Source organism: Myotis myotis, unplaced genomic scaffold, assembly GCF_014108235.1.
Source record: "Myotis myotis isolate mMyoMyo1 unplaced genomic scaffold, mMyoMyo1.p scaffold_m19_p_53, whole genome shotgun sequence".
Classification (NCBI taxonomy): Eukaryota; Metazoa; Chordata; class Mammalia; order Chiroptera; family Vespertilionidae; genus Myotis; species Myotis myotis.
This window is the reverse complement of record NW_023416361.1, coordinates 74,415-99,596: the sequence shown is the minus strand read 5'-3', so window position 1 is coordinate 99,596 and position 25,182 is coordinate 74,415. Positions and strand designations below refer to the sequence as shown.

Sequence of the window (25,182 nt, the reverse complement as noted above, 5' to 3'; positions counted from 1 at the left end):
GGTTATTTTTCTTTTTATTTCAAATTCCAGTTGTTTATTGATGGTATATAGGAATATGATTGGCTTGGTACTTCAAGGAACTTTTTATTTTTATTTATTTTTTATTTATTTATTTTTTTTAAAGAAGGACTTTTTTTTATATTTTATTGATTTTTTTTACAGAGAGGAAGGGAGATAGAGAGTTAGAAACATCGATGAGAGAGAAACATCGATCAGCGGCCTCCTACATACCCCCCACTGGGGATGTGCCCACAACCAAGATACATGCCCTTGACTGGAATTGAACCTGGGACCCTTGAGTCCGCAGGCCGACACTCCATCCACTGAGCCAAACCGGTTAGGGCTTCAGGGAGCTTTTTAAAATAGCTTTATTGGCGCCCAGCCGATGTGGGTCAGTGGGTAGAGCATCAGCCCACAAACCAAATGATAGTGGCTTCAAGTCCTGGTCAGGGGCAGGTACCTGTGTTGCAGGTTTGATCTTGCACCCCAGGGCGCATGTGGGAGGCAACCAACTAATGTGTCTCTCACATCAGTGTTTCTCTCTTTCTCCCCCACCTCCCTTCCACTCCCTTTAAAAAAGCAATGGAAAAAATATCCTCTGGGGAGGGTTAACAGCAAACAAAAAATTTGTGATTTTCTTTATAGGCAACCATGGTGTCTGTGAATAGAGACAATTTTTATTGTTTTGTTTCCAACCCGTTTATCTTGTATTTCTTGTTATTACCTTCACTGTGCTAATTAAGACCTCCAGCAATGCGGCTGAACTGGATGGTGAGGCAGTACTTCTTCGTTTTATTACTGATCTCAGGAAGAAAGATGAGTCTTTCACCATAAAATATAGTAAAGTTAGCGTAGGTTTTCCGCAAACGCTTTTTATTACCGGTGAAGGAAGTTTCCTTCTACTCCTAGTCTGCTGAGAGTTTTTATCATGAATGGATATGGAATATTATGGAATGAGTGAGGTGATTATATGAGTCTCCTAACATGGATTGCTATTAGCATGTTGAGCCAGCTCTATGTTCCAGGATAAATCCTGATTGGTCGTAATGTGTTCTCCTTTTTAGATACAGCAGGATCCAACTTGCTATGATTTTGCTGAGGATTTCTGTGTCTGTGTTTAGGGGGATATTATTGTGTAGTTTGGGGGTTTTGTTGCTGTTGTTTTTGTAATTTGTTTGGTTGTTGTAGTTGGGTATTGCTGGCCACCTAGGATGAGTAAGAAGTGCTACCTCAGCCCAGCCTGTGTGGCTCAGAAGTTGAGCGTGACCTATGTATGTACCAGGAGGTCAGGGTTTGATTCCATGTCACGGCACATGCCCAGGCTGCAGGCTCAATCCCCAGTCGGGTGCGTGCAACAGGCAGCAAGTGTTACGTCCTCTGATATTTTCTTTCTTTTTTAATAACAATTATGAATTTACTAGAAGCCCAGTGCACAAATTTTTGTGCACCGGGGGGCGGGGGGACGGTCCCTCAGCCCGGCCTGTGCCCTCTCGCAGTCTGGGACCCCTCAGGGGATGTCCAGTTGCCAGTGGGGAGCAGTCCTAAACTGCAGTCGGACATCCTTAGTGCTGCTGAGGAGACAGGAGAGGCTCCCACCACCACCACTGTACTGGCAGCCATCAGCCTGGCTTTTGGCTGAGCAGAGCTCCCCCATGTGGGAGTGCACTGACCACCAGAGGGCAGCTCCTGCATTGAACGTCTGCCCCCTGGTGGTCAGTGTGTGTCATAGTGACCAGTCATTCCCAGTCTTTCTGCTGTTAGGGTCAGTTTGCATATTACCCTTTTACTATATAGGATAGAGTCCTGGTGCACGGGTGGGGGCCAGCTGGTTTGCCCTGAAGGGTGTCCTGGATCAGGGTGGGGGTCCCGCTTGGGTGCCTGGACTGGGTGAGGGGCTGATGGCTGTTTGCAGCTGGTCACACCGCCTTCAGGGTGGGGGTCCCCACTGGGGTGCCTGGCCAGCCTGGGTGAGGGGCTGAGGGCCGTTTTCAGACTGGCCAGCAACTGAAGCTCCCAACCTCTCCTTTTTTTCTTTTTTTTTTATTCTGGGATTTATTTACCTTCTATGGCTGAGAGCCAGCTCCAGCTCTGAGGCACGGCTCCAGCTTGAGGCCTCGGCTGCTGAAAGCAGGTATCGGGGGTTTGTTTAGCTTCTGTAATTGAAACATAGTTGCTTTCGGAGCTGTTGCTTTCAGGCTCAGAGCTGGGCAGCGGCAGGCGGGGAACTTTGGGTTCCTCCATCACTGGAGCAAGCAAGCCTCCTGTTCGTTTCAGCTGCGTGGCTGCCAGCCACCATCTTGGTTGGCAGTTAATTTGCATATTGCCCTGATTAGCCAATGGGAAGCGTATTGGAATTACAGTTAATTACCCTATTTGTCTATTATTAGATAGGATTAGGTCATCTGGAAAAGCAGGTGGGCTGAGCCCCACAATGGCACCGGCCTCCTCTTATATTTTCTGAGAGAGATTGTGTGGGATTGGTATTGTTCCTTAGATTAACTTTAGTCTCACTGTAATTTATTTTACATGTGAAAAATTATATGAAAGTTATTATTTAAGTTACCTTAATTTTAACGATTACTGTGTTCTGTGTGGTAGGGAATATACACATTTATTATAGGCTGGTGTTACTTAAAATGATACAACTCCATTTTCTACCACCATTTCTGTGATTAGTGCAAAAGGAAAACAGCTAGTTCTTTATTAGGCAGAGAGTTTTCCATGACATTTGCAGAAGTGCTGTTAGATAGTTGTGTACTGATTTATAGATGCCTCAGCTCCTTGATAATCATCTTCTAAACTTGCATTCTCCCAAGATGATCTTACTCCCAGCCTCTCCCCTGAAATACTCATTTCAGAGGAAAAGATTCCATAGCCTATGTTGCTAATAAATTCTAGTGAAATTTCTCAAATCTTGAATTTTTTACGGTAGATCTAAGTGGATTTTGATAGTTAATGTTTAGTTGAGCTCACGTGACATTTGCATTTGTGTTGGAGTCACTGATGTGTAATTGTTTCTTTTTCTAGATCAATGGGCAGTGCAGCTGCTTCCAGAGCATCGAACTGCTGAAATCACGCCCTGCTCACTTGGCTGTGTTTTTACACCATGTAGTTTCACAGTTTGACCCTGCAACATTGGTAATATATTTTACGATTTAGCAAATTCAAAGTTTTTACATTAATTAATAAACCATAAAACTTTTCACTTCTGTGAACTAAGTGGACAGACTTTTTTTCAGTTTTCTAAACATATAAGGATAGACATGAAAGATACTTAAAATGTTATTAATTTATTTTTTTAAGCACTTTGTTGGATGTGTTAACTATTACTGTTTCCTTTGTTCTAGTACATTGCTTATGGTGACTTGCCTGTTCCAAACATTCATACTCTCTGAGAATATAACAGATTATATTTTCCAAGATTTCTCACTTTTCTTTTTCCTTTCTTCTTTACTACAGCTCTGTTATCTCTATTCAGACCTTTATAAACAAACCAATTCCAAGGAGACGCGTCGTATCTTCCTTGAGTTTCATCAATTCTTCCTGGATCGATCTGCAGTAAGTTACCAAGTTAATAGTAAACTCTCTGCTCTAGTACATTGAGATATCGACCTCCTACTTCCAGTTTTCCCTCCCATTTGATTTTTTTCTTTCACTTTTTTTTATTATTTTAAAAATTGATTTTAGGGAGGGTTGGGGGTGGAGAGGGAGAGAGAGAAACAGCCATCGGTTCGGTTGCCTCCTGCACATGCCCCAACCGGGGATCGAACCTGGAACCTTTTGGTGGACAGGATGATGCTCCAACTACTGAGCCGCACCAGCCAGGGCTCCCTCTGTGTTTTTGGACTTTATTGTGCTTTGTGACATCTGTCAGTTATTGATTACTCTTGGCTGTTATTTTTTTTTATCATTTCTAAATTATTTGTAGGCATATCTGTTGTCACATGTGTATGATTAGGATGAGGGAATAAAAAGAGAACACAAATGATATACATTTATATGTCAGGATCCAAAGGGTAACACTTGCATACTTGAACTCCGCTTGGCCTCTTTGAAGTTTGTAGGTACAAGTTTAACTAAAAAGTGAAAACTATCTTATCTACATAAATGATAGTAAATGGCAATAGTGTTTCCTAAGAGTTACATTACTCATTTTGCTCTAGGGAAAGGAGAATCGCCCCTAATGCTCCCTGGATAATTACTCTATGTCCCTCGTTCTTTCATATTTGCAGTTCTCTCATATGATTGTTTTATACTTTCTTTCTCCTAAAACTATCACTTCCTCTCCTGTCCTTTGCTCAGCTGATGACCTGGCTGTTTGCCTGAGAAATGTGAAGTCGTCTGCAGAGACATCCTCTGCTCCGGCAGGCCGTGTGCACTGCTTCACGCACAGACGCTGCTGCAGCCGCAGCGCTTTCTGCCTGCACCACCAGTTCTTGTTTTCTGTTGAGCCATTTACGTCAGTTGCAGACCGTAAAGCAGTAAACACGCACAGAAACTTTGGGCCTCTCCTTTCTCCAGCTCCCCTTTCTCTGCTCTTTACAGTTGCCTGCACACTGCTGAATATAATCACCTCTCAGGAAGGCCTTCCCTGACCAACCCACTTAAAATGTAACCCCTTTCACTTTATGCTGCTGTCTCTCCTGTTATTTTTGTCCATAGAACTTATATTTTATTCACTTATTTTGTTTGTTTGTACTCCTCCTCTACCCTGAATGTAAGCTTCATCAGGGCAGAGGTTTTTATCCTGTCTGTTATCTGCTGTTCTCCCGATATTAATAGATCGCAGCACAGAGTGGCCACTCAGATATTTTTTGAATGAATGTTAGGCTTCTGATTTTACTGCCATTGTTTAATATATTACACATCATATTTTTTAAGAAATGACAGCATATTGAAGTGTATTTGAATTTCACATATAGAACTCCGTGCTAAGTTAAAACTTTATATCTTGCTACTGATCTATATAAGTTTATTAACATTAAAATGTAAGAACCTTGATTAATTTGCTAATTATTTTTGACACACAGGTGATATTTTTTTTCATGTAAATACCCACATACATAAATGAGCATTTATTTACTTTTTTGCATTTGTGCTAGAAATACTTTTAGGAAAGCTGATTTGAGTTGCAGCATGGCAACATCAGTTAAAGAAAAAGCTTTGAAATCACTTCCCTGTCCTTCAAATGAATATTAGCGATCCTCATAATCTTTAACAGTGACTTATTTTCAAATATAAAACTTCAGATCTTATAGGAATTGTTTCCATTCTGAAAGTGTATGACTTAAGTAGGTGTACAATACAGAGTCAGTATACAGAGGTCACGATACTTACTGTAACTGCAAAAACAATTTATTTTTAAGATATTTTCCAAATTGATGGGAAGGAAAACACATTTCTAAATTAATAGTGGGACCAGAAACTGCAGTTATTATGGGGGAAGTCCTAGCTATACAGAACTAAAACACGGCTACTTTAATTAGTTCAGTAGTGTAAATGCTACAGATGGTCACTGGATATTTAAGACTCCAAATCCTCTGAAATGACATCCACTAACTCTCTCATTGGGGGTGTGACTATTGTGAGGGTTCTTTAAGGAAAGGGACTGGAAATGTCATGGTCTGTAGTGGGAGTATCTCAAATACAGTAAATAAAAATTATAATAATAAAAGTGTAATATGCTAATTAGACTGGACGTCCTTCCGAACATTCTTCCAGACGACCTTCTGGACGAAGCCGGGGCTGTGAGGGAAGCCTGGGTCCTGGGTGCCTGCCGGTGGCTGGAGGAAGAAAGGCCTCCTCTTGCACAAATTTCGTGCATTGGGCCTCTAGTAGTTATATATGAGTAAATCTTCCATATAATAATATATACACATAGTTTAGTTTTTACCTATATTAATTCAAATGAAGTAGAGTAACCAGATTCTAGAAAACCAAAGTCAGTATTCATTCATTCCAGAAAGAATAAGTAAGGCACAGAAGCATTTAGTCACTTAGTAAATATTGTAGGTAATTCCTTTATAGCATGATCTGTGGAAAGGGCTTCTTTTCCAGGTTAAACAATAGAACACACGAGAGCTGTGACACTGGATGGGGGAACACAGGAAATGAGCTTATGCATGAAGGTGCTTGTGACAATAGGTGTCCAGGCTCTGTTAATTTACTTTATACAGGCACTGTATGCATCTTGAAAAGCCCTTAGTGCTGTCTCACTTTTTCTTTGCATTTTTGTTTTAGCACTTGAAAGTTTCTGTTCCTGATGAAATATCAGTAGATCTAGGTAAGTTTGGAGCACCAATATCCTGGAGAATTGTATCTCTGTAGTTATGTAACTCAGCTCATTCCTAAAGGTGTTATGTGTCATGTGGTGACTAGTAGGTCGTCCGCATTAAAGGGTAAATGAAATGTGAATTATGAGATGAAATACATGAGTGAAGTTGAAGAACTCTTTGTCTTTCTCTGGGATAAGTTTGCACCAGTTGCATTGGTGCGTTGCCAGTGATAATGCACAGATTATTCCTGTAGACGAAGTAATCCTTTCCCTTTGCCTCTTTTCAGAAAAAAGAAGACCTGAGCTTATTCCTGAGGATCTCCATCGCCACTATATCCACACTATGCAGGAGCGGGTGCACCCCGAGATCCAGAGGCACTTGGAGGATTTCCGGTAAGCTGGGGGGTAGAGACAGAACTGGTAGGTTATGCATTAAATCCTCGGCTTAGCATCTGGTCTCTATCTCTGTTACTAAAGCATAATGAGCATCTGGAGTCAAAGTGTTTGGATATTGAGAGTTCATAGTTCCCACCCCATGTGACTTCCCCGTTTGTCGGCGCTGAGTGTGTTCCTTCAGGGTCTGTGCTCTGTTGAGTGGCTGGCTGCCTCTGGAATGTTTTCCTCTGTTGTCCTAGCGGACATGGTGTGCTGGCATGAAAGCCGGGGCCTTGTGCCTGTTGCTGGAAACTCGTGGCTATGGAACCTGATGAGGGAGATACTTTCCTCTGAGCCACTTCAGGCCAGGCCTCCTATTCCCTTTAGGCAGAAAAGGAGCATGGGGCTGACCTTGGCTGAAAGTGAACTGACCAAACTTGACGTCGAGAGAGACAAGGACCGGGTCACCTTGGAGAAGGAGCGGGCATGCGCAGAGCAGATTGTTGCCAAAATTGAAGAAGTGTTGTAAGTCACAGACATGATGTCGAAATTCCCTTTATTCTGCTGAAAGACGGTGCACTCTGAGCATGTCCAGAAGAGGGCCAGGCTAGGTGGGCGGGGCTACTTACTTTGTCACGGTGCTTGATAAACTGAATGTTTTACTTACTTTTTTTGCTGATATTTTATCTTATTATTTTATTATTTTTGCTGATATTTATTTTAAATAAAGTTCTTGAGTTTCTTTTTCTAGGTATTAGCAAAATGAGTAACTACAAAATTTCTAGCTGATGAAGACCAGGTTAAATGCTTTTATTGGTTTAAGTTCAGAGGTTTGGAAATAACATTTCTTGCTACAAAACGTTTGTAGTTGATGACAGTACATGAGTGAGAAGCATGCAGCTCCTCTGGGGACAGGGGGTTTTCTTAGCATTATAGTCCCTGTGGCTCTGTGCTGCTGGCTCGGGCATCTGGGTATAATAGCAGTGCTTTTCTTAAGCTTTAATATTTCATTTGTAAATGTTTTTATTTTTAGGATGACTGCTCAGGCTATAGAAGAAGATAAGAGGTAATGCAACTTTTATTCTAGAATTTTAAGGAAATAAAAATAAACTCTCTTCTTTTGTCAGTCATGAATTATATTTTATTTCTTTTAACTTAAAAAATGCAGACCGTCTCCCTCTGATGGCCTATATTTTATTTGACTAATATTCTAGTGTCTTGAGATAGAATCCTGTCCTGGTAACTCCTTATGTTCCATGTGGTGGATGAATTCTAAGAGTTCTGTCCCTGAGGTTTGGGAAGTCAGTTGCTCTCTCTGTTTTCCCCGCCCCCTTTTCAGAAGCTTATCTCACGCCTCTGTTCTCCTGCAGTTCCGCAGCGCAGTACGTCATCCTCATGTACATGAAGCACCTGGGCGTGAGAGTGAAGGAGCCCCGGAGTCTGGAGCAGAAGCGGGGCCGGATCGGGTTCCTTCCAAAGATCAAGGTGAGGCGGGCGCCACGTGCGGCGCGGTGCGTTCCTGCTTAGTGTTCACTTTTCCAGCGACTCAGCGCAGGACACTTATTGGACACGATGCGGCTCCTGTTGTCGGAAACTCAAATCTAGTGAGAGCGCAGGGACATGAGCTAATTACTGGGAAGTATGAAAAGTGGAAAACAGCAACTTACACAGGGTCCCATCCCCAGCTTAGCCTTTTCTTTGCGGTGCCTGTCATAGTTGGTAAGGATTTGTGTTTTTGTTTAACTTTTATTTGATAGTGAAGCTCTGTGAGGGCAAGGAGCTCCATCATTGGCCCTCCAGCTTTTAGCATAGTGTGCTCACATCTTAGGAGCTTAGTAAGTAAATGTTTGCTCAATGGATAAATGAACCATTTAGAACAAGCTCCCAGGAAATGTGTTATAAAACTATCCTTTTATTTTCCAAAATTATCAACTCGAAAGAGTTTGAGAAATGTCTTGAGTTTTTTATTGAATTTACTGGGGTGACATTGGTTAATAAAATTATACAGGTTTCAAGCGTACAACTTTATAATGCATGATCTGTACACTGTATTGTGCGTCAGGTCTCCTTCCATCAGTATTTATCTCTCATATACACTCCTCCACCTCTCCCAGTATCTTAAGTTTGATCTATACGCAGTACTGTGTGCCAGTTTCTAATGCGTATCATGCGTGTGTGTGTGTATGTGTGTGTTTCATTTACATTTAACCAATTTCCTTCAAATGACCATTGGAATTGCATTTCTATGTTTGAAAGCAACAAAAGAAACCCACTCTGTTACGTATCTCTTATCTCTTCGATTTACCTTAACTCCAGCAAAGTATGAAGAAAGAGAGGGAAGGCGACGAAAAGGGGAAGCGAAGGGGACTCTCCAGCATCCTGGGGCCCCCGCGGAGGCCCAGCCGTCCTGACAACAGTGCGAGTATGTTGAAGTTTAAAATGCTGTATTCTGCTGTCCCATGCCACCTTTAACATGCTCATTGAGCTAGAATGGATTGCTGGAGAAGGGTGTTCTTGACATGATTCCTCTGAACTTGCAATGTGCCTGCTTCCATTCAGTGTTCTATCTGCACTAAATTCCCCCATCTGGCTACATAATTGTTATAAACCTCTCCTGTGATGGTAGCAGAGCATCTCATTCATTATCCATAATATAATTTATCCACCTGTTCTAATTTTGTTTGTATTCAAGTTCCGATCATTAAAGTTAAAAATTAAAAACACAGAAAATGGGCATGGGTCTCTCCACCGTACTTTGTTCAGTCCTCTTATACATAGATTCCTCACACTTTCACCTCTCCACCGTCAGGCCCAGGGGAGAGATCAGCCCTGGAGAGGGCTGAGGAGGAAGTGGAGTCGTGGAGCTGTGGGAAGACCCGAGGCCTGTGGGGTCCAGGGCTGCATCTGGGCACACTGGCAGGGGGGCATGGGGACGGGTTGGGACCAAGTGACGCTAACTGTCCTACACGATGAGTCCATTCAGAAACTATTACTGAGCTTTCTATTAGGTATTAGCTTCCTGCCAGACGTTAGCGCACAATAATTATACATAGATTCTGCCCCACAGAGCTTAGTTTCATGGGGAGAGAGTCCTACACACACAAATTCAAGTTGTGCTAAGTCCCTAGAGGAGAGGTGAGGGAGCACTCCCCCTCAGGGCCATGGGCGCCCCTGGAGAAACACTGGGAAGGGGACGGGAACTTAGAGAAGTTGAGGAGAGGGAGTGTTTCCAGATGCTGACCACAAGTTCCCAGGAGACGAGAAGAGCCTCTGGAATGCGGGAGAACATTGGAGCCGTGATGTGTGAAGTCCGTGAGGGTGCGCAGTGCTGCAAGGAGGGTGCCCTCGGGCGAGCTTCGTGTGGGTGACTGACAGGAGCAGGAGGGGTACCCGGGTGGACCAGGGCACGTTGTGAGGAAGTGACGAGGATTGGGGAGAATGGGGAGCTTCTAGAGCTCATAGAGCTCAAAGGCTTTCTCTTCACTGGTACCAGCAAGTATGCTCCCTACGGACCTGCCTGCCTCAGCACCCCGCTCCCCTCCCACCATGGCGCCCTTCCCTTTTCTCTTGCTCATCTTTGTCACCTCCTGTCTCCCCCTCACGCTGCACCATCTCCCTCTCGTCCTTTCAGCCCTCTTCCGTCGTCTTCTCCCTCCCCCTTCCGCTCATTTCCCTTCCTTTCTCACTCTGTGTAATGATTGGCCTAGTGTTCTAGGGCCTACCATGTTTTAGACATTTTTCCAGACCTTTGACATCATCGTTCTTTTAGCTGCTTTGAAACACAAATTGTTGACCATTTCTTTCTGTTCAGTTGGCAGAGCCATGGAGCTACAGAAGCCGCGCCACCCTAAGCACTCACCCCCACCCCCACCTGTGAGTCCCGAGCCCCAGGATGCTGCTAAGTCACGCCAGAGCGGGCCAGCAAGTGACGGAGCCGACGCTGGGTGCCTGCCCGCCGGCTCCGTGTCCTCGGTGGCTTCAGTGGCCACTCTCTCCCAGGACGGAGGGAAAGAGAATGATACGGGTGAGCTGTAGTTCAGCTTAACTAAGTGTCTAGACTTTAAAACAATCATACTAACTAAGAAACGGTGTGGCAGGTTATTTTAATCAAGACTGAATCCCAGTTAAATTTAGTTTTAATATTTTAATATTTGACAACTAGTGACAGATCTATGCTGAATGATGATTTTCAAGTTCTCATCCATTCAGAAACTATTACTAAGCTTTCTATTAGGCATTAGCTTCCTGCCAGACGTTAGCGCACAATAATTATACATAGATTCTGCCCCACAGAGCTTAGTCTCATGGAGAGAGAGTCCTACACACACAAATGCAGTTGCGCTAACTCCCTAGAGGAGAGAGAGGTAAGGGAGTGTGGGGGCCTGTCATGGCTCAGGGCAGATGGGGGAGGTCTGAGGAAAACTTGCAATTAGAGAAACTAGGGAGGCGTGTCACTGCTAGGGGAAGCCAGCGGTCAGGAAGAGGCTGGGGACACAGGGATAAACTGTAGCCAATGGAACAAAGTTTTGAGAAGGAGGGAGGAGATGAAAGGCAATGTTATTGCCTCAGAGTAATGACCTCAGTGAAGAGGGAATTTAAAGAGTGAAGACAGACAGGAAGTCATCGCAGAAATTGTGGAAGAGCTTATTACCATGTTCTCAAGCAGTACTTGTCGTCGTGGTTTTCTTAGGCACGTGAGCAGGGAGAAGAGGTGGTTTTGTCTGGAGGAGGCAGTGCCTGTGTTAGTGATCTGGGAGGCAGTCGGTGTTTGGTGATGCGAGGTGAAGGCTAGAGCGGGGGGAGTGGTCACTGAGGTGGCGTGGAGGAGGGAGACAGGAGTTCGAACAGCTTAACAGGCACGTGGGCTTTGAGGCCGTGTGACATCGGAGTAAGAGGAGAACTGAGGCCGCAGCCACAGGTGGTGTTACTAGGTGACTACTGTGAGGAGGAGGACAGGTGGCAGTGTCCAGGGAGGGAGGAAGCAAGACAGTGGGCTGAAGAATGTACTGCAGAAGGAATCCATGTCACCCACCCGCTGAGCACAGTGTGTGACAGATGCAAGTCTCCACGGGAGAGGGTGGTCGCAGGAAAGGTTGCCTCCCCATGGGATAGGCAGATTTTTATTTAAGACCAAGAAGTAGGAGCGACATTTGGAGAAGAGTCTGGAGACTGTCTGACACAGCACTCTGAAGGTGGTGGAGTAGATACATGCACTCGCTCACGGCTCCGTGTCCCAGTGAGATACAAGCACGGTAGGCAACAGAGAAAACAAAGAAAAAGGAGGTAGACGAACATAAGATGTCATCAACAAATAAGAAATGTCAGCACATTTTTGGGAGATTGAACAAGGACAGTAGTGGTTGGTGGATGTAACAGCATAAAGGAAACTGAAGCCCATACTTGGTGAAGGAGCCCACTGCGGCCCGTGCCCACGAGAGCCCGCAGGCCAGGCTGGCTGTGGGGTGCGTCCACAGGAGGCAGAGCTGCAAATGGCGGAACCAAAAGCCTAATCAGCGCAGTCATGTCAGCAGCTTCTGCTCCTTGCACTGCAGGCTGTGGGCAGTCTGTCCTTTATGTGCCAGGGGAAGCAAGGGGCCCTGTTACAGGGAAGTCAAATGACTTGTGTTGGGAGAGTCAAGTTCTCCACAGCATGATTGTCCCGGAGCGCTAATGTTTGGGACCCTGAAGCCTGACAGTGGGCGTGCTAGGGACACCCCCCCCCCCCCCTCAGAGGACACCCCGCGGGAATGGGTCTCCTTTCTGGAGCCCCAAGTAAGCCAGGCACTGGCCAGGCCTTGTGTTCTTAAATAGGAGTAGCATCACTCACTCGGCAAAGTGTGCTTCTCGGAGTCGAGGCCTAAGATAACACACAGTGCCAAGCATGCGAGACAGTGGCGTGCAACAGGCCTACTGCGCAGAAACACTCCTCTACCAGGAGACAATGATTTTGATAATAGATAAGAAGTTGAAAAAATCACTTTTTTTTCCATTTTAAAATATTCTGATTTTTATTAGTTTTCCAATGAAGATGCTTATTTTTAATTGAATTGATTGGGGTGACATTGGTTAATGAAATTCTACAGGTTTCAGGTCTACAATCCCATCATACATCATTAATATATCACATTGTTTGCCACCCAAAGTCAAGTCTCCTTCATACATTTGACCACTTTTACAATTAAAATACTTCTTTTTTTTGGATATTTAGTACTTTTGTTGCCAGTCAGGTCTAAATAATGAGAATTTCTTTTATGATGTACACTAGAGGCCCAGTGCACAAATTCGTGCATGGGTGGGGTTCCCCAGCTCGCGCCCCCAGCCTCGCGGCCCTGAGGCCCTGCCTGACATCCCACCTTGGCCTGGCTCCACCCCCTCACCAGCTCCACCATCCTGCCTGTGGGGTGATCGATCAAGGCTGGGCCCCTCGCCCGGCTCCCTTAGTGCCTAGGAGCCAGGTGGGGAGCGGGGCTGCTGGTCACCGTCTATGGGACAGTCGGGGCCCGCGCTTGCACTCGCCTTGGCCTGGTGCTGCCCGCTCACCTCCACCGTCCCACCGAGGTCCCACTCTCATTGGGGCCGGCAGCGCCTCCACTGCCGCCCACTGCCAGTGCCGTGTTGCCTATGCCCGCCATGTTCCGAGCCGCCTCCTGGTGGTCAGCACACATCGTAGTGAGCAGTCAAACTCCTGGTCGAGGGGACAATTTGCATATTAGGCTTTTACTTATATAGGATGTGGTTCTATAAATTACTTATAAGCTATTTAAAAATTTTCTAATATTCATGGTTTTGAGGTTGAAAAAAATGCATTTTAAAGTAGCATAAATGGGGAAAATTCTTGAACAATTTAGTTCTTGACCAAGTTGTTCAGAGAAAAAAATGTCTTGGTGGTTGTTGAGCAAAACTTTGGTTCTCAACCTAACAGCCCTTTCATGCTGATGCCTGTATAATTAGTCACGCATGTCTCAGGACAAGCAAGGAGAATGCGTGAGTGAGTCAGTTCACTGCTATACCTTGCGTTGTTAACATCTCGGGGAAATTGTGCTGTGAATATTTTCATGTCTTTTTGCTTGTGTTGCTGCTGATTCGGTTTTTGAACAAATCGCTTCTCAAACAGCCTCTGGAACAAATTAAGTGCAAGAAGCAAGGTTTCACTTATATCTGTAAAACCAAAATAGGCTGCTATGAAAAGGAGCATTCAGAGACCACAAAAAGTCTTAATATAACTACTACATATAGTACAATAGTTATTTATTAATGGTTGTGTGATAAATTACACCAAAACTTAATGATTTAACACAGAAAACATTTATGGTGTCACTTTCTTGGTGGGTGAGGTGGAGGGGCTGATGTGCTGGGCGGGTCTGGATGGGCTCAGAGGTTGCAGTGGAGGCGTCAGCTTAGCTGGGGTGGGAGACCTTCTGCTCATGCCAGAGGCGGGGACAGGAAGGTCTGCTCCTGCTGGAAGCCTCCGTCTGGGCTCCGCGTCGGCCTGCAGAGTGTGCCGAGCATGGGAGCTGGCCTCCCCGGGGGCTTCGGGAGAAAAAGCCCCTGCGCTCCCAGTGCTTCCGTCTCGTGGGCTCCCGCTGCCACCTCAGCAGGTGGAAGGAAGTCATAAGTCTGGTCCACACTCAAGGACAGAAAAATGGAGGCTTTACCCCTGAGGAGGGGAGTGTCAAAGAACTTGTGGACATATTTTTAACTGCCAATATGTATTTTCAGTTCCTAAAATAAAGTCAAGGAGACATTTCAGAATATATAGCAAGATACAGAAATTAAAGAGGTAAGAATTACGTAGAGAACAGCCAGTGCAGAGGGCTCTTTCACAAAATGTCAGCAGAGAAAATGGAGAAGAGACAGATGACAGGAAAGCTTCCTAGAGCTGAAAAAGAACAGACATTTCCGCTAGAGCTCCCTCTTTAAAAACAGACGTTTTCACTGAAGTCAGAGTGGAGGGAGAGGGAGAATCACTGACCGGCCGCCTCCTGCACGCCCCACACTGGGGATGGAGCCCACAACCTGGGCCTGTGCCCTGACTGGGAATCGAATTGTGACCTCCTGGTTCATAGATCAATGCCCAACCACTGAGGCACACTGGCTGGGCCAAATAGAGCTCATTTGGAACCAACTTCAGTGAATAATAATAAAAAGAAAAGATCCATATACCTAAAACTTACGGAAATTTCAGTGCCCCAGAGAGAAGGAAAAAGAACCCTCAAAACTCTTAAGAGAAAGAGGCAGGGATCACACAGCATCACACGTGCCATAGGACAATGGGTGCTTGAACACAGAACATGTCTGCAGCTTCCGGAAGGAAGGGGCATTGGAGTAGAAGCCTGCATTCCGACCGTCCCTAAAGCACAAAGAAGATGAGGAGGACATTCCAGATGCTCCAGGGTTAAGAGTTTCACTGAGACGTGCCTTTCACTCGAAGATTATTTTAAGAGACCATTGTAGCAAAAGGAGAGTAATGTTAAGAAAATGTAATGAGACCCAGGAAAACATGGCAGCAGCTCAGGAAAGTGGAGAAGGGTCGTCCTAGGATGATGGCTGTCAGGCCCAGGGCAGTGGCTGCCAACGAACACAAGAGCGTGCAGGACAAGCAGGGGTCAAAGCAGGTGTGCACACACTGCTATGCCATGCAGCAGGTGAAAACATTTGAGAGTTGATAAAATTCTATTTTGACAGTAATAATAGAAAAGCATTTAGAAAAACAGTTCAGAAAGTTGTCACGATTTTAAACATGAAGCAAAATAAAAAGTGGTATGATCTTAATTGATGAGTATAATACTTTAATATAATAAACATTTTATTTCAAATGGCCCAGGAATTACATTATCAGACCATTAGAAAAGAACATATAATCCTAATTAACATACCTTTTAACCTGGCAGGAATAGTATGTATATGTATGTTATATATTGTATATGACAATATGTATATATTGTTATAATAATGTAGGCACTATATTGGTTTTTAGACTTTCAGAATTAGTCTCTTAGGCAAAGCACAGAATATTTCGTTGTGGCTACAGATCAGGATGGAAATGTAAAAAAATCCTATTAATCATATGAGTGAAATTGTAGTTGAAAGAAATGAAGGTAGAAGAAAGGAAATGTACACTAAATACCTAATCTGACATAGAAGAGAGTTAACGTACTAACTTCTTGCCCTGGCTGGTGTTGCTCAGTGGTTAGAGTGCCAGCCCGAGCACCAAAGGGTTGCAGGATCAATTCCTGAACAAAGACACCTACCTGGGTTGCGGTTGCCTCCCTGCCCCCAGTTGGTGTGCATGTGGGAGGCAACCAGTTGATGTGTTTTTCTCACATCGATGTCTCTCTCTCTTCACCTCCCTTCCACTCTCTCTGAAGAACGATGGAGAAAATATCCTCAGGTGAGGATTAACAACAACAAGAAGATACTAATTTCTTGAAGGAACAAATATATAGATACTAGAGGCCCAGTGCACGAATTCATGCACCAGTAAGGGTCCCTCAGCCTGGCCTGTGGGGATCAGGCCAAAACCAGCTCTCCGACATCCTCTGAAGGGTCCCAGATTGCGAGAGGGCGTCTGGTCGGCTGGTCGCTTAAGCTCACATATATACTAGGGACCCAGTGCACAAATTTGTGCACCTTGAAAGGAACTGGGGCCGCGAGGCTGCAGTGGGCACAGGGGCAGGTCTCGGCTCATCCTCTGCACCCCCCCAGCCCTCCCACCACAGCTCCTGTCCCCGGTTCCCTGTCTGCCAGCAGCCCTGCTCCTGCCACCGCTGCTCCCACACACTGACAGTGCCGGCCCCACTTGTACCGTACCTGCTGAAGGTGCAAAGTTATTGGGACCGGTGCCAGCAGTGGGTGTGAGCAGCTGCTGCTGCCCTGATCACCCCTCAGGAGCAGGTAGAGTGGAGAAGCCCTCAGGGGTGATCAGCCAGCAGCTGCCACTTGCACCCGCTGATGGCGCCGAGCAATCAGGACCGGTGCTGGGCAGCGGCTGCAAGCTGGGCCAGCACTGGCAGTGGATGTGAGTGGCGGCTCCAGTAGCGGGTGCAAACGAGGCCGTTGCTGGCAGCGGGTGCAAGAGGTGGCTGCCAGCCCCTATCTCCCATCAGGAGCAGGGGGAGGTGGAGAAGCCCTCAGGGGTGCCCCGGCAGCTGCCGCTCGCACGCACTGATGGTACCAAGCCATTGGGACCGGTGCTGGGCGCTGACGGTGGGAGTGGCAGCCTCGGTGCCGGCAGCAGGTGAGAGGGGAGCCCGCGCCCGCAGCAGGTTTGAGCGCTGGGCACAACTGTGGTGTATGGGAATAAAGAATTTTCAGTAACCACCAGAGGCTCTCCCCGATGACAGTGACTGGCACCCTGCCTTGGTATGGCACCACGGCTCACCTGCTCCGCCATTCCGCCGTGGCCGATGCCCACCATGTTCCGTGCACGCCCCATGGTGGTCAGCACATCTCATAGTGACCAGTTGTTTGGTTCCAGTTGTTCTGCTGTTTGGCCTATTTGCATATTAGCCTTTTATTATAAAGGATATAGAATTTTATCAAGTCTGTTTTTTTCATCTACATGATATAGCAGTATGCACACACCTGCCTCAACCCCATGCTTGTCCTGCATGCTGTTGTGTTTTTGGGAGCTGCTGCCCTGAGCCTGTGACAGTCATCATCCTAGGACTGCCCTTCTCCACTTTCCTGGGTTTCCATTTTTTCCTGTATCTCATGACATTTTCTTTCTTAATATTACTCTCATTTTACTCAAATCCATGCACCGGGCCTCTAGTATGCATCTAAGATCTTTGGTTAATCTATTTTTTCCGCCCTACCCCTTCCCTCTGAGATTCATCAGTCTGTTCCATGTTTACACACCTGTAAGTTTCCACTCCTGTGCTGAGGTCTGCCCCCTCTTGGTCAGTGCGCGTCATAGCTACCAGTCAGATGGCCGCTCAGACTTTTACATTCTTCTATATAATAAAAGGGTAATATGCAAATTGTCCCCTCGGAATTTGGCCGGGAGACTGTGAGTTCGATCACTTGCTATGATGTGTGCTTTCCACCAGGGGGTGGCGCAGAACATGGCAGGTGACCAGCAGCAGAGGTGGGCGCTGAGGGAGTGAGGAAAGGAGGAGGCGGGAACCACGTGGTGGCAGCGCATGGGCGGTAAGGGAAGCAGGAGGCGGGGAGGTGGGGAACCTGATTGGGCCTGATCACCAGCCATGAGTTTCGTGTACCGGGCCTCTAATATATATCCTATATAATAAAAGCCTAATATGCTAAGTGGCTGGTCGGCCGTTTAACCAATCAAAGTGTAATATGCTAATGATATGCTAAGGCCGCTCAACTACTCACTCTGACCTGCACTGACCACCTGGGGGCAGACGCTCTGACTGGTTGGTGAGCTTGCTGCTGGGGTCCAGCCGATTGGGACTGAGCGAGACAGGCCGGACACGCCCTGGAGTCCTCCCGAGGTCCCTCCCCAGCCGGCCAACCTCCCACATTCCTCCCCAGCCCCAGTCGTGCACCGGTGGGGTCCCTTGGCCTTCTCGCAATCCGGGACCCCTCAGGGGATGTCAGAAAGTTGGTTTCGGCCCGATCCCACAGGCCAGGCCGAGGGACCCCGCTGGTGCATGAATTTGTGCACAGGGCCTCTAGTATATAAATAATGATATTGTTGACACTTAAGTAATAACCAAAACCCAATTAATAATAATTTAATTATCAAACATTGGGAAGAAATGGAGGGAAATTGAAGGCAGGAAGGATATTACCTAAAGATAATAAAAAAGTATGAAGCTATTTTTTGGATCACCACAATATCTGAAATGTGAATGAAAAAGATTTAGGGTAGGAAAGGATAGGTGAGAATGTTTTTCTCTTATATGCTCTTCTGCGTTGTTGCCATGTTTTATGTTGACACTTAAAAGCTGTTTAAAAATGATTTTCTATTTAGTTTTTAGTGTATTTTAAAATGTTACGTACTAGAATTTTGATTCTAGCTAACACACAGTTGTTTAAATATGAATGTGACTGTGGATTAGGTTGAAGCTCTTTTGAAACTAACACATTTATTTTGTTGTCATCAGCTGAATAAGTGCATGATATTATACGTATGTGGCACGAATCGAACGTGTGCCATTTGTCTCTTCAGGATCGAAGCCGGTTGCAGAATCCCCAGCATCTGCAGACCTTATAGACGCCCCCCCTCATGCTTCCAGTGCTGCCCTGGAGTTTCTGCCACCTCCCCTGGACCAGGTGCAAGAGGAGGAATGGGAAGCAGAAAGGTGATTCAGTAATATCCCTGTATTTACCGTTTTTCCCACATGTGTGTTTTGGGAAGAAACGAGAACTTACATTGGTAGTAAATATTAGATAGATATTGAATGCTTTTCAATTTATTTGGTATTAATCTTAAAATACCGAGAAGAATTATTTATCAGCCGCGGTGGTTTTACCCAGTTGTGAACACTTGGACAAACATTTCTTAATTAACATTTTGGTTTTTTGTTGCCTCTTTTTTCCCATTGTTTTAGGATGACTGAACATGGGACACCAAAGCCCTTTCGAAAGTAAGTAATCCTACAGCAGCTTTTAGTAGGGCATACTTTAAGAAATATATTTTCTTGCCCTAACACCTATATTAAAGGAAGAGACTCGGGTATTCTGGCCAAGATGGTGGAGTAGATAAACGCTGCTTTACCTCCTCCCATGACCACAGCAGATCACAACGGAGCAGCTCTCACTGAGGACCGTCGGGAGGCCAGCTGGATTAGAGGAGCTCTAAGGAGAATAGGGAGAAGCCCTGTTGAGACTGACGGTTGTGGAGTGGGTGGTCCCGCACCCACGTGTGGTGGTTAAGAATAAGAGGGCCATCTCAGTTGTGGAGATCCCACTGAGGAACGAGGGTTCTAAGACCAGCCTGGGCTTTCCGCCTGGGCCTCCAGTGTTGGAAAGAGGAGCCCCCACATCGGGCTCTGAAACCAGCGGAGACTGCCTCTGAGCGAGGCAGGGGCTGCAGTGCCCCAGCTGTTCCTTTGGGGGCCCAGGTGCTGGCTCACACAGGAGCTCGCTCGCTCCGGGCTCCAGCGCTAGAACAGAGCGGGAGGTGCCAGGGGCATGGAGGAGGAACTACATTGAGTAGGTGCGGGTTGCAAGCTGAAGGACAGCCATCAGAACAACACTCTCTGGGCACAGAAGTGCTGGTAGGCCCCGCTGTGCCCGTTGCCCCTCCCCCGCCCACCTGGAGGCTCAGGGTGGCTCCCAATCTGTGCTCCATGAGCGTGGCTAGCACTGCTCCTACGGCCAGGCTCACTCCGACACTCCCCACCCAACTTTCACTGCCGGCCCGAGCCATTTCCAGCGGCATTTCCACACAAGTGGCCTGCCTCAGCTCCTGCTGCGGATTTTCCTAAAATCTCTCAAGGGTCTCTAAACCCTGAACAAGCAGGCGCTGGCTACGGCATGCCCCATCCAACTTTCTCAGTGGCTCCAAATGCAACCAGCACCAGCCTCAGTTTGCACTGATCAGGCAGCCCCGAGCCTGGCATAAGCTGTGGCCAGTGTTGGCTTGGAAAGGAGCTTCAGTGGAGTCACAAGCCTGGCACAGGGGCCGCTGGCCTCGGCTCCCGTCATGACACCCTCCACGAGGTCTCACGCCGGCGCTGTTGACAGCCGCCTCGCAGAGTGATCTCTTCCAGGTGCCTCCCGCTCCAGCGTAACAGCAGCGGCCTGAGCCCACACAAGAGGCTCCAGAGCCAGCACCAGGGCCGGGGCCAGAACACACCAGGGCAATACCCACAGGCCCACAGATGACAGATTGGAAGGGTGGACTCAGCCCTGCCCTCACACGCAGCTGGTCTGAGAGTCACAGCCAGCCCTCACCCACTCAGCCTGTGGGCAGTCCTACCCACTGAGGTGCCAGCAGCAGTCGAGGCTCAACCACAACAGGAGGCCCACACAACCCACAGAGGAGACATAGAAGAGAAGTGAGCAAGAGAATGAGAAAGGAGCAGAACTACAAAACTAGTCAGAAAACCATTAATAAAATGATAACAACTGCATACCTATCAATAATTACTGTAAACGTAAATGTAGTAAATGCTCCAAGCAAAGCACGTGGGGTAGATGAATGGATGGCTAAAAAAACACCAGTGGTGCATATACTGCCTCTAGACCCATGTCAGATCCAGACACACAATGAAAGCAAAGGGATGGGGAAAAGGCATTCCCTGCAAAGAGGGGAGGGAGGGGGGGAAGCTGGTCTAGCAATACTTAGAGGACATAGAATTTAAAGCAAGTAACAAAAGACAGAGGGCATTTTGTAATGATAAAGGGATCAGTCCCACACAAGAGCACAGCTCCTATAAGCTCCTACATACCCATATAGGGGTATCTCTATAAAACAGGATGATGGAGAGGTGCAGAGAGGTTGGTAGCAAGGCAGTCACAGTAGGGAGCTTAACACCCGTTTCCATTGATGGATAGAGAACCCAGAGAGTAAGTCAGTAAGGAAAACAATGGCCTCAAATGACACACTAGATGGATGGACTTGATGACACCTGTAACATTGTTATACAAAGCAGCAGAATATTCACTCTGTTCGGTTTCGTTCTACTTTTTTTTAATATATATTTTATTGATTTTTTTACAGAGAGGAAGGGAAAGGGATAGAGAGTTAGAAACATCGATGAGAGAGAAACATTGATCCGCTGCCTCCTGCACACCCCCCACTGGGGATGTGCCCGCAACCAAGGTATATGCCCTTGACCGGAACCGAACCTGGGACCCTTGAGTCCTCAGGCCAACGCTCTATCCACTGAGCCAAACCAGTCAGGGCTTGTTCTACTTTTTTATTGTTGACAGTATTACAGATGCCCCTCCATTCACCCTCACCCCTATGCCTCCCTCCACGCAGCCCCATCCCCACCCCATGCCTTCAGCACACTATTGTCTGTGTACATGGGCTCTGCATATATGTTCTTTCTGTTCCTCCCAACCCCCTCTTCTCTGAGATATGTCAGTTTGTTACATAGGTCCAGAGACATGAATGCATGGAATAGAAAATACATTCTTCCCAAGTGCGTATGGAACATTTTCCAGGACAAACTACATGTTAGGTCACAAAACAAGTCTCAGTAAATTTACAAAGGAAACAACCATCTTCTGCGAAGATAATAGCACAAAACTAGAAATAATAAGGAAAACATGAAAACACAAGGATGGAGGCTGATTAACGTGCTACTAAACAGTGAATGGATTAACAAGATCAAGGGATAAATGAAAAGATACCTTGAGACAAATGAAAATGAAAACACAGTTACCAACATCGATGGGGCACAAGCAACGCAGTTCCAGTTCCGATGGGAAATGTAGCGAAACGGGCCTACCTTGAGGAACAAAAACCTCAAACCCCATTGTGAGGAGAAGGGTGGAAAAATAAAGATCAGAGCTGAAATAAATGAAATAAGAGTTCTTTTTAAAAGGAAAAGAAATGATCAATGAAACCATGACCTAGTTCTTTAAAGAGATAAAGTTGATACACCCTTAGCTAGACTCATCAACAATAACAAAAATGGGGGAGGCAAATATATAAAATTAAGTGAAAGAGAAGAGACAACCAACACCACAGACATTCAAAGGTTTATAAAGAAATACTACGAACTGATTTATTGCAACAAATTGGACAACCTGGAATAAGTTGATAAATTTTTAGAAATGTACAATCTTCCAAGCTTGAAAAAACAAATATGAACAGACCAATAACTACTAAAGAAATTGAATTAGTAATCAAAAAACTCCCAATAAACAAAAGCACTGGACCAGATGGATTCACAGGAAAATTTTACCAAACATTCAAAAAAGTAATACTTATTCTCAAACTATTCTTTAAAAAATGGAGAGAGGGAAGACTCCCAAAATCATTTTATGAGGCCAGATTATCCTGATACCAACACCACACAAACACTACAAAAAAAGAAAGTTCTAGGCCAGTGGTTCTCAACCTTCCTGATGCCACGACCCTTTAATACAGTTCCTCATGTTGTAGTGACAATTTCACTGTTACAAATTGAACATAATTAAAGCATAGTGATTAATCACAAAAACAGTATGTAATTATATATGTGTTTTCCAATGGTCTTAGGCAACCCCTGTGAAAGGGTTGTTCGACCCCCCCTCCCCCTCAAAGGGATCGCGACCCACAGGTTGAGAACCGCTGATTTAGATGAAAACTCAGACAGTTGGTGATACAGGGGGTATACCTCAGCACAAAGGCCACACATGAAAACCCACGGCTAATAAAGAACCCTAAATATTCTGCCAAAAAGTTATTAGAACTAATAAATTCAATAAAATAGAAAGGTACAAAATTAATATTCAGGAAAAACCAGTTGCATTTTTTATACCAATAATAACAATTATTTCTTAAAGAGAAATTAAAAAACCAATCCCATTTGCAGCTGCATCATAAATACCTAGGAATAAAGTTAACCAAGGTGGTAAAAGGCCTATACTTGGAAAACTCTAAGAAATTGAAGAATCAAATTGAAAATTATACAAATAAATGTAAGTGTAGATGAGTGATGGCAAACCTATGACACACATGTCAGAGGTGACACGCAAACTCATTTTTTTGGTTGATTTTTCTTTGTTAAATGGCATTTAAATATATAAAATAAATATCAAAAATATAAGTCTTTGTTTTACTATGGTTGCAAAGATCAAAAAATTTCTCTATGTGACACGGCACCAGAGTTAAGTTAGGGTTTTTCAAAATGCTGACACGCCAAGCTCAAAATGTTCGCTGTCACTGCTGTAGACTGTGCTCATCTAGGAAGAATTAGCATTTTTAAAATGTTAGTACTTCCCAAAGCCATCTACAGATTCAGTGCAGTAGTATCAAAATACCAGTGCCATTTTTCCCAGAATTAGAACAAATAATCTTAAAATTCATATGGAACCACTTGAGAAAGAATGAAGTTGGAGGTATTATACTGCCTGATACCAAACTATTCTACTGGGCTGTAGTAACCACAACAGCATGATATTGTCATAAAAATCAGGCACATCCGCCCTGGCAAGTGTGGTTCAGTTGGTTAGGCGTTGCCCTGTGCACTGAAAAGTCACCAGTTCAATTCCCAGCCAGTTCACATTACCCAGGTTGCTATACCCAGGTTGAGGGTTTGATCCCCAGTTGGGATGCATGTGGGAGGCAACCAATCAATGTTTCTTTCTCTCCCTTCTCTAAAATCAATTTTTTAAAAATTAAAAAAAACAAAACAGGCACATGGATCAGTGGAACAGAATAGAGTGTCTAGAAATAAACCCATGCCTATTACGATCAATTAATCTATAATAAAGGAGGCAAGACTACAATAAAGTAAAGAGAGTCTATTCAATAAATGGTATAAGGAAAACAGCGATATGTGCAAAAGGATGGAACTGGATAACTTAAGTTATGGAGGGTTTTATTAGCTATCAAATGTCTTTCATATTTTGAGTGATTGCAATCATCTGCTTTAATAAATTTCAAATATACCAGAATCCAAAATTGGAAATGCTTCTCTCATGCACTGCTGCCCTGTCAGGAGGGGTTCTTGGCTGTAGGCAGGAGGCCTCAGCTCCGGGCCAGCTGTGAGCAGGAGGAATGCTCCATCGGGCTCCTTGAGTGTCCTCAGCGTGTGCAGCTGGCTTCCTTCGGAGCTCTCAGCTCTCCAACTTGAGTTTAAATTGAAGTGTTGCTTTTTAAAGTCCCCATTTTCTTTTCTTTTTTTCATTTTTGAACCTTGGATGCAGCTTCTTAGAAATGGCTCCAAGGGCATCTTGTCAGCATCATTCAAGTCTAACCATTGCTGGAAAACACAGGACTTGGGTACTCATAGCATAGCTGTCAGCCTAAGCTTCGTGTTCTGCTTGGTTCCCGTCTTTTTGTCAGATGTGATTCAGACCTAAGTCAAAACAATTGGTCCCCATGACTGAGGTGCGGACTTGTGGAGTCTGGGGAGAAGAGCAGCTCGGGGAGAGGTGGCTGGGAGTCTGGCACTGAGACATACCTGACACGTTGCAAACCTGAAATGGTTTGCTGATATGAACCAACCTCGAATGTCAGAAATAAATGTAACTGTAGACTGTGCCATTTTCCTCTCTGGATAATTTTCTTACACCGTATACAAGAATAAACTCTAAGTGGATTAAAGACTTAAAAGTAAGACCCCGAACCATAAAACTTTTAGAAGAAATCATAGGTAATAAACTCTTAATTATTGCTCTAGTTGTAGGTTTTTGGATATGTCTTCTCAGGCAAGGGAAAGAAACAAAAGAAAAAAATAAGCAAATGGGACTACATGAAACTAAAAAGATTTTGCACAATGAAGAGAACCATCAACAAAACAAAATGACAGCTTGCTAAATGGGAGAAAATATTCTCTAATGATATATCTGATAAGGAGTTAATATCCAAATGTCTAGGGAAATCATACTAATACAAAATAAAAACCCCTAACAATTCAATTTAAAAAAGTGCAGAGGACCTGAATAAAAATTTATCC

At 45.1% G+C, this 25,182-nt stretch overlaps 1 protein-coding gene across 12 annotated transcripts in view; it reads left to right on the top strand.

Moving 5' to 3' along the window:
- ARHGEF12 (Rho guanine nucleotide exchange factor 12) overlaps positions 1-25,182 on the top strand; it is a 208,459-nt gene that overhangs the window by 139,089 nt on the left and 44,188 nt on the right. For all 12 annotated transcript variants that reach the window (XM_036311228.1, XM_036311226.1, XM_036311229.1 and 9 more), the window contains 11 exons: positions 3,028-3,138; positions 3,460-3,558; positions 6,241-6,283; positions 6,562-6,667; positions 7,037-7,174; positions 7,683-7,715; positions 8,020-8,134; positions 8,966-9,071; positions 10,461-10,673; positions 18,789-18,921; positions 19,171-19,206. In XM_036311228.1, the coding sequence (XP_036167121.1) occupies positions 3,028-3,138; positions 3,460-3,558; positions 6,241-6,283; positions 6,562-6,667; positions 7,037-7,174; positions 7,683-7,715; positions 8,020-8,134; positions 8,966-9,071; positions 10,461-10,673; positions 18,789-18,921; positions 19,171-19,206 (1,133 nt within the window). The remainder of the gene's footprint in view (positions 1-3,027; positions 3,139-3,459; positions 3,559-6,240; positions 6,284-6,561; positions 6,668-7,036; positions 7,175-7,682; positions 7,716-8,019; positions 8,135-8,965; positions 9,072-10,460; positions 10,674-18,788; positions 18,922-19,170; positions 19,207-25,182) is intronic.